Source organism: Ctenopharyngodon idella, chromosome 5 (assembly GCF_019924925.1).
Source record: "Ctenopharyngodon idella isolate HZGC_01 chromosome 5, HZGC01, whole genome shotgun sequence".
In the NCBI taxonomy this organism is placed as follows: domain Eukaryota; kingdom Metazoa; phylum Chordata; class Actinopteri; order Cypriniformes; family Xenocyprididae; genus Ctenopharyngodon; species Ctenopharyngodon idella.
In genome coordinates, this window is record NC_067224.1 from 3,334,188 (window position 1) to 3,343,891 (window position 9,704).

Below are 9,704 nucleotides of genomic sequence, written 5' to 3' on the forward strand. Positions count from 1 at the left end.
ACCATTTTAAAGGGGTGGTTGATTATGATTTTACTTTTTTAACTTTAGTTAGTGTGTAATGTTGCTGTTTGAGCTTAAACAACATCTGTGAAATTACGATGCTCAAAGTTCAATGCAAAGGGAGATATTTTCTTTTAAAGAGTTCTCTGTTTAAGGACTACAACAAGCTTCTTCCTGGGTTAGTGACATCACTAACCCTAAAATTTACATAAACCCCGCCCCCGAGAACACGCAACAAAGTGGGCGAGGCCATGTTGGGCTGCTTTAGAGAAGAGGAAGAGTTGTTGTAGTAGAGTGTTGTTACCATGCCGTCATTTTACGCTGGACTGCTTCACAAACGAGGGTCAATTCAACGCTGGATTTGCACAAAAGATTAACATGACGGCACATGCTAGTCGATGAGTTGAATCAACTCCACAGCAACTACATAAATTTATCCACTAACCATTCAGAAACGTCCAGTTTCATTCTAAAAGTTGTAACTTCTTCCTGAGTCTCTCCATCAGTGTCGACTCCGGTTTGAACAATGTAAGGCTGAACACCGTTACTGACAATCCTCATTTTGGCTGCGTGAGATTCTCCAGCTTTGTTGTTGTTGAGCAACCGAAGCGCGAGCTGTTAAAGCTCCGCCCTCTTCTGGAAAGCGGCAGGCTGCAGCAGGTCATTAGCATTTAAAGGGACACACACACCCAAATAGGGGCAAATTTGACAAGCTATAATAAATGATCTGTGGGGTATTTTGAGCTGAAACTTCACTGACACATTCTGGGCACACCAGAGACTTATAATATATATTACATATTATAAAAGGGGCATTATAGGTCCCCTTTAAACAGCAGTTTGCTCATTCTTTTATAATTATGATGCACAAAGCTCTTATGACCTCATATTAACTGACACACACAATGGAATATTTGTGCTTTTAAAAAAATAATTTGTCACTTTAAGATGATGAAAGTGATGAAAATGGTGAGACTTGGTAGGCTATTTCAATTTTTAACATTGTCACTGCCTGGTTTTGCTTCTACTGAGTCTACATTTTTCGCCTTATGGCTGTGCTGTTTTGACTTCACAGGCTTCATTCTCCCTTGCAGTGATGGGCTAGCAGTAAGATACAGATATATTGACGCGTGAACTTGAATGGACTTTGGAAGCAAACTCTGTCCAAAGCAACACCACCATGCTTTTGCTGTCATTACTGAATGATTTGGATGTCAAGAGTTGTTTGGGACTTCTTCTCGTATCATTGCTAATTTTTGATTTTTGGAAGAGTAAGAATGCGCCAAACTTTCCACCAGGACCATGGGGTTTTCCGTTTCTTGGCAACGTTTTCATGGATTTCGACTGTCGTGCGATGGATGAGGTAAGTTTCAGTCTTATTTCTTTCACACACGTTAAAGAATAGCTGATAAAGACGCTTTCTGAATCCTTACTGGCTGATATTATACTCGTAATGTATGTCAATATATCAGCACGGACTGGCGCAATCTAACCGTGGGAACAGAGACAATCAAGCTTTTGCCAGACAGTGTTTATTTTGACACGTTTAGAGCACTCGCAGTTCTAGTTGCGCTGAAAACAACATGCGTGAAACACTGATGTTTCATCTGTGAGTTAGTTTGCTGGGGTTGAAGTGTTTCTAGAGTCATCATACACACGCCTAATCATTAAAGCGCGTTGTTTTGTGCAGTATTAGCAAAACTATTCCCTGACAGTAGGCCTAAACATTTTCACTCATACAAAGAGCGAATTTTCATAACAGAAGAACCGCAGATTGGCAATGAACCTGTAACTCTTTGCAGCTGAACGTTATTCATTCATTTTAGAGTTGAAGGAATTCTGTTATTGTGGTAAAGTGACAATCGTGATGGTATTCACATCAAATCATAAAATACTGTTCTTGTTTTGTAAAAACTGTATTGCAAATGATAATGATAATAATAATATACATATATGGATGAAATAAAAGGCCACTTAAAAGAGTAGTTACATGACTGTTTCTTAACACTTAAACTTTGCACTTTGTAATCATGTCAATCAAAAGTACATTTAAAATCATGTCTTAATCTTTTAACTGTAGTGTGTTAATCAACATTTAAAGTTCATGCATTAGTATGTACAGTATTAAATTACAATACAAATGTGTATTTACAAACGTATTTAAACTCATGACACAAGTTTCATTTGAAATGTGTAATGTTTTGTTGGAATCAATTATTTGATTGTGGGTCTCATTGCATGCAGTTTACTGAAACTAGAAGAAATATGCTAAATCAAAACATGAGAACATAAAACATAAAAGTTCACTTAAAACCAGTTCCTAAACATTGGAAACAGGGCTATATATGGGTTGTTGATGTGACATGGCATTAAATGAATAAAAATGATAATATAATTAGTATTGTCATCATTTAAAATGCAGTAAATGGTTAAACATTTCTTTGTCTAACATGGACCTGTTGATATAAAAAACTGCTTTGTTATTAGATTTTTTAAGTTTTTGAAGCAAATCTCAAAATTTTCCTGTGGTGTGACTGTCTCAAGCATGGTTAGATAAATTACAGCTTTTATAAATTAAAAAGAAAAGCATACAAATGTTAATAAATACCTCAGGCATAATTTTACAAGTGTCTGTTTTAGTGAATGAAAGTCATTTTTCATCCATATATTTCTAAAAGCTTAGGAACATTTTTTTGTCACTGAAAACCATGTCCTCCGGTGTGACACCGTATCCTGATTTTAAATCAGGCAATTTCACTAACAAATTTAATTATTTGAAGGACCCCATTCAAGATCATGTTACTGAAGCCTCTTGTGAAGCCCATGACGTGCACATGGCAAGTTTTTGTCTCAGAATTGTTCAAATATTTAACTTTTCTTGGTTAAGTTTTGTTGTCCTTTGGTGTGACACCCCTATATTCTTAATTATTGCTACGTCACACCATAGGACACATTTCAATAAAAATTATCAAAAAAACAGTGAAAGAATTGATAAAGTTAGTGACCCCTTATATTTTCTCAAACATCCGAGTTCACACTACATAATATGTATTTTTTCTTCAAAAGTGGTGTTTTACAAAAAAAAAAAAAAAAAAAGTATTTTTCACTGCTTATTTGTCAACTGCCTATTATGCAAAGGGATAGTGAACACTAAACTAGACAGGTGTGGGGAAATCAAAAAACATGGAAAAACAGGAAATGATTAAACAGGAAATTAATAAAGACAGTACTGGACAAAATAATGTCAAATTAAGAGTCCATGGAAACTAAAATAACAAATAAAGATCCTACCAAAAATCTCTCTAAAGTTAAGTTAATTGTATTTAAATAAAACTATATACATTTTAATTTAATTTATTTATCATGCAGGTGGCTGCCAAATTTGGCAACATTTTCAGCCTCAGAGTGGGTTATGACAAGATTGTGCTGGTATCTGGATATGAATGGGTAAAGGAGGTTTTGGTGACACAAGGAGACTACTTTCTGGACCGGGCTATATCTCCTCTTTTTAAAGAAGTGTTTCAAGGAAATGGTGAGTATTTCTTATGTCAGAGTTATAGGCCTAGATTAGAACCACAACCACTTTACCTGAATCTAAACATCTACACCCAGTCACTCCACTATCAAGTTCTTCAAAGGCCTTTAAGTCTACTGAATTATGAGGCTACAAGCCAATTAGCTGGCAAATTGTTTAAAATGAATTTTTTATGAACTTTTCAGGCATTTCCCTGAACAGTGGATACAAGTGGAGGAAGCAGCGGCATTTTACTGCCTTTCACCTAAAGGCCTTTGCTGAAGGCAGAAATGCTTTGGAGGTTCACATTCAACAAGAATGCGTCTTTCTGTGTCAGACCTTTGAGGAAGAACAAGGTATGGTGCTATATTTAACCCTGTTACTGTTTAATTATTTTGGATTTATGGCATGGAACTATATTATGTAGCATTTTCATGAAGTTCTTTTCTGTGCATAGTGATTCATAGTGACCACGTTTCTCAAGCTCCAAAAAGAACTGATAAACACTATAAAATTGGTCCATACATATTCTCCACTTTCTATTCAAACAGGCATGTCATGTTGGTTATGACACAAGCTACAACCAATGGCATTTTTGTGTCGATGATGAATGCCAATAAGATTTGAGAGGTTTGAGACATTACGTATTCTTTGCTTATAATATAACAATATTTTCACTTGACAGGATGCCCTTTCAATCCTCATGACACTCTGAACAATGCTGCTGCTAACGTAATTGGATGTTTTGTGTTTGGGAAGCGTTTTGACTACAACTTCACTGACTTCCAGAACCTACTTCTAAATTCAGACTCCATGTTCATAGAAAATATTCCACAAATCCAGGTACTTTTTCACTGTTCCTTCTGTGAAATGTGGTTTTGTTTTGTTTTTTGTTTTTATTTGAGCTATTCATAAATTATTAGACATGCGGTATATTGTTTCCCGGTGCTTACTAGTTTTTAGTTTGAATCAGATTATGTGAAATAAGATTACGTTAATGCTAATTTTCTGTTTTAATATATTTTTAGTTTTATAATGCACTTCCTGGGCTTGCTGAACGTTTCTATGGATCACATAAGACTATTCAATCAAATTACACAAAGCTAACAGCCTTCATTAAGAAACAAATTGAGAAACATAAGAAGGATTGGGATCCTTTTGATCATCGTGATTTCATAGATGCCTACATTGAAGAGATAGATAAGGTAAGATAATGAAGACTTTTCACTTTCACTAGCAAGCATCATAACTTAAAGTCAACATTAAATGTTCACAACCCATTTTAGGGGTTGAAAAATTAGAAAGTCACTGTAAAGGTAAAATAAAGTTATATGTTGTTATATCAAAGTTATATAGGTTATATTTTTGCGGTCGTACTCAATTCACCGTCTCGCTTCCCAAATGCTTCTCAAGTCCGGTGGTCCCGGAGGACCCGATTCCATTGGTCTAAAGTCCGGTGGTCCTGGAGGACCTGACTCCGGTGGTCACAAATCCACTGGTCCATAAGGACCCAACTCCGATGGTCCCAGAGCTCCTAAGTCAAGTCTCGTGGTCCTGGAGGACCTGAATCTGGTGGTCTCAAGTCCAGTGGTTCTGGTGGTCCCAGAGCTCCTAAGTCTCATGGTTTTGGAGGACCCGACTCCGGTGGTCTCAAATCCGGTGGTCCCAAATCCATTAGTCCAAGAGGACCTGACTCCGATGGTCCCAGAGCTCCTAAGTCTCGTGGTCCCAGAGGACCTGACTACGGTGGTCTCAAGTCCAGTGGTCCTGGAGAACCCGTCTCCAGTGGTCTCAAGTCCGGTGGTCCTGGAGGACCCGACTCTGGTGGTCCTAAATCCACTGGTCCAAGAGGACCCAACTCCGATGGTCCCAGAGCTCCTAAGTCAAGTCTCTTAGTCCTGAAGGACCCGAATCTGGTGGTCTCAAGTCCGGTGGTCCAAGATTACCCGACTTCGGTGGTCCCAGAGCTCCTAAGTCCGGTGGTCCCGGAGGACCCGATTCCGGTGGTCTCAAGTCTGGTGGTCCTGGAGGACCCGACTCTGGTGTTCTCAAGTCTGGTGGTCCTGGAGGACCCCGACTCTGGTGGTCCCAAATCCACTGGTCCAAGAGGACCCGACTCCAGTGGTTCCAGAGCTCCTGAGTCCGGTGGTCCCAGATTACCCATCTCCAGTGGTCTCAAGTTCAGTGGTCCTGGAGGACCCGACTCTGGTGTTCTCAAGTCTGGTGGTCCTGGAGGACCTCGACTCTGGTGGTCCCAAATCTACTGGACCAAGAGTACCTGACTCCAATGGTCCCAGAGCTCCTAAGTCTCGTGGTCCCAGAGGACCTGACTCCATTGGTCTCAAGTCAGGTGGTCCTGGAGGACCCGACTCTGGTGTTCTCAAGTCTGGTGGTCCTGGAGGACCCTGACTCTGGTGGTCCCAAATCCACTGGTCCAAGAGGACCCGACTCCAGTGGTTCCAGAGCTCCTGAGTCCGGTGGTCCCAGATTACCCATCTCCAGTGGTCTCAAGTTCAGTGGTCCTGGAGGACCTCGACTCTGGTGGTCCCAAATCTACTGGACCAAGAGTACCTGACTCCAATGGTCCTAGAGCTCCTAAGTCTCATGGTCCCAGAGGACCTGACTCCATTGGTCTCAAGTCAGGTGGTCCTGGAGGACCCGACTCTGGTGTTCTCAAGTCTGGTGGTCCTGGAGGACCCCGACTCTGGTGGTCCCAAATCCACTGGTCCAAGAGGACCCGACTCCAGTGGTCCCAGAGCTCCTGAGTCCGGTGGTCCCAGATTACCCGTCTTCAGTGGTCTCAGGTCAGGTAGTCCTGGAGGACCCGACCCTGATGGTCCCAAATCCACTGGTCCAAGAGGAACCGACTCCGGTGGTCCCAGAGCTCCTAAGTCCGGTGGTCCCAGATTACCCGTCTCCAGTGGTCTCAAGTCCAGTGGTCCTAGAGGACCTGACTCTCATGGTCCCAAATCCACTGGTCCCAGAGGACCCGTCTCCAGTGGTCTCAAGTTCGGTGGTCCTGGAGGACATGAGTCTGGTGGTCTCAAATCCAGTGGACTTGGAGGACCCGTCTTCAGTGGTCCAGTAGTCCCTGCTCATCCAGCCATACCAGAGTGGCCCACTTTCCCAGTCACGGCCAAGGGGACCATCCTTTCCCTCTATACCACCGTGGACTATACCAACAGGACTGTGTTTGCTCCAGTCCTGCCACTACCTGCCTAAACTGTGTTTTCCCCCAATAGGGTAATTCTGGTTCTTGTTTGGTTTGTTTTTGGCATCTAAATAAAGCCCATCATCATTGCCTGAGTCCTTGCCTCTTCCCTTCACCCGAACTTGACAATTTTGCCTCTTTTTTGCCCCAAAAATTTTGTCAGTGTTTTGTTCTTCTCTCATATTTAAAATATTTATAAAATATAAATGATTTTCCTCATATTTTGACAGTTTAATCAAACTTGTAGGGTCATTAAAAACAAATATCCCCTCCGGACATCACTTTCGTTCACTATTGTATGCTTTGATAAAATTCTTGGCACTGAATTTTAAATCTGGTCCAGTGTTGTCTGAATCATGGCTTTGTTTTAGAGAAGGAAGGATACAGAGGCTGCTTTCACTGTGGATAATCTTGCCTGTATCACTGTGGACCTGTTTAAGGCTGGGACACAGACCATGACTGACACCCTACAATGGGCTTTACTTCTAATGATCAAGTACCCCAAAGTCCAAAGTAAGTGATCCTGAAAACATCTATTGGTAACACTTTATTTTACAGTGTCCATTACATATGTTACATGTAGTTACTGTAGTAATAGCTATAAATTATGCATAATTGCATGCAACTAACACTAAACCAAACCCTAATCCTAAACCTAACCCTACAGTAAGTACATGTGGTTAATTATTATTATTCAGTACTTAAATATATAATTACACTGTAAAACGGACACCTTCGAATAAAGTGTAACCCTTCTATTTTGTGAAATCACCATAGAAATTTATATTAATAGATGATGTGAATTCAAGTAATCACAATATATTGTCTGTGGTTGTTAACGTACAGTAATCAGTGTATGCAGCTGTATGATTGTTGTAATTCTTCATAGAGAAAGTTCAAGATGAGATCGACTGCGTAATTGGGAAGTCGCGGCAGCCATGTTTGGTAGACCGAGCCAGTATGCCTTACACAGACGCAGTTATTCATGAAACTCAGAGAGTGAGCAACATCTTACCTCTGATTGCTCCCCGTCTGACAAGTCGAGACTCTGTGCTGGCTGGATACTTCATTCCTAAAGTACTTCTGCTCTAGTCTTGTACTGTTGTTGTAATGAAATTTGGTATGGTTGCACTATTTGGATTAATTGCTTTTGCTTATATTCATTGCTTTGGGTAATTTGTAAATTGCATTGGGAACATACTGCATCCTTGAACACGGTGTGTACGGAAGAGTGTTCAAATGTTCTTAATGAGCCTGATTAAATTCAATTAAATGATCTGTAGTTTGAAAACCCCGATATGTTAATGCTGCTTGTGAAAAAGTAGTTTGCTTAATTGTATTGAATGTTTGTAGTGTATTTCAAATCCTAAAAGTACATTTTTAAAGAACTGTACTTTCAGGTATGATATTAATCAAATAAAAGGCCACTTAAATGTACTTTAATGTTTCTTAAAACACTTTTAAAAAGTCTAACTCTAGGTGTGCTCAATTAAATGTTTTACATTTTAAATCATGTTTTAGTAATCTTTTGTAATATTTTAAAGAAGTACACTTTTGTAACGACTAACATACTAAAGTACATGTAAAGTACTTTATTATAATTTTAACTGTAGTCTTATATTACATTTAAAGTTAACATATTTTAAATGTAGTAAATTACAACATCATTACAACATGTAATTACGAATTATTTTTGAAATGCATAGAATTTTCAATAGAAATGACATCAAATTATATTTTAGTTTACCATAATTTCTGGTCAGTACATTTGGCAGTACACTTTAACTATTTCAAAGACAATAGAAATAATTATGAAATTACATATAAAGATGTACTTAAGTGGGCCAAAAAGCACTCTAAAGTTCAGTTAACTGCATTTATTATAAATTTAAATTATAATACATTTTAATTTTCAATGCAATTAAGTGTCCGAAAATACTTTAAGTTTGCACTTAAGTATATTCTTTTAAGTATATTATTTCCATAATAAATACCCTTTTTAAAAGTACACTAAAGTGTACTTTTTCACATGGGACTGTATTTATAAATATGAAAGTTTGGCTGTTATTATATGTAATTATATGAGTATTTTTCTCTGTTTCCTTTCACACAAGGGCACAATGGTCATTTGTAATCTCTCCTCTGTGCTGAAGGATTCGTCACAGTGGGAAAAACCAGATCAGTTTTATCCTGAGCACTTCCTAGATGACGAAGGGAATTTCAGGAAACGGGAAGCATTTTATCCATTTTCGGCAGGTAGTCTTTTGCTGTGTTTCACTCACACTTACAAGTGATGTTTAATTTGAGACGATGTGTGCATACGTGTATCCTGCCTTTAAATTTCTCCAGGGAAAAGGTCATGTCTTGGAGAGCAGCTGGCACGGAATACACTGTTCCTGTTCTTCACGTCCCTCCTCCAAAGGTTCTCATTCTCACCTCCTGACGGACTAGAACCTTGCCTCGAGGCTCAGGAAAAGGTCAAGACGTGCCCTAAACCCTTCCAGATCTGTGTGTCATTACGTTGATAGGAATCACAGCTGGACCCATACTAACTGAGTTCTATTAATAGATTGATTTTATGCTAATTCATGCAGTAAAATGCAGTGTTTATATTAGATAATATATCTATGCATTAGAGCAAATTTGATTCTGTTCATAGATTTATTTGATGGAAATAGTGATGAAGGCTTGTACATTTCTGTATTAAATGACAATGTATGAGGACTAATGTCAATACTGAGATCATTTATTTAAAATGCTTGGACTGCAAAATGCTAATTACAGTGCAAATGTGAACATGATGCTGTACATTTTAGCAATTGATGTAAGATCCAGTTTATTCCCCAGAAATTAAAATGTGAAGTCAACAAAAAAGCATTTGTGATCAAGTGTTTCATCTTCTGACATATTGGTGGAAGAAAAATAGCCTGACTTATTCAGACTCGACATTTTCCTGCATTTCAGTTATCGTTTTGGCTT

At 38.9% G+C, this 9,704-nt stretch overlaps 1 protein-coding gene across 3 annotated transcripts; it reads left to right on the plus strand.

The window, feature by feature from the left end:
• The first annotated feature begins 1,026 nt into the window (after positions 1–1,026).
• LOC127513589 (cytochrome P450 2J2-like) lies at positions 1,027–9,599 on the plus strand. Of its 3 annotated transcripts, none has more exons than XM_051895495.1 (9): positions 1,030–1,363; positions 3,370–3,532; positions 3,721–3,870; positions 4,200–4,357; positions 4,543–4,719; positions 7,097–7,238; positions 7,615–7,724; positions 8,840–8,981; positions 9,075–9,599. In XM_051895495.1, exons 1-9 carry the CDS (start codon positions 1,181–1,183, stop codon positions 9,248–9,250), a joined length of 1,401 nt encoding a protein of 466 aa, XP_051751455.1. In that variant the 5' UTR covers positions 1,030–1,180; the 3' UTR covers positions 9,251–9,599. The 3 variants fall into 3 exon arrangements, with proteins under 3 accessions (XP_051751456.1, XP_051751455.1, XP_051751454.1); XM_051895494.1 differs by having other exon boundaries at positions 1,032–1,363; positions 7,615–7,802; XM_051895496.1 differs by lacking the exons at positions 7,615–7,724; positions 9,075–9,599 and having other exon boundaries at positions 1,027–1,363.
• Positions 9,600–9,704: the final 105 nt, after the last annotated feature.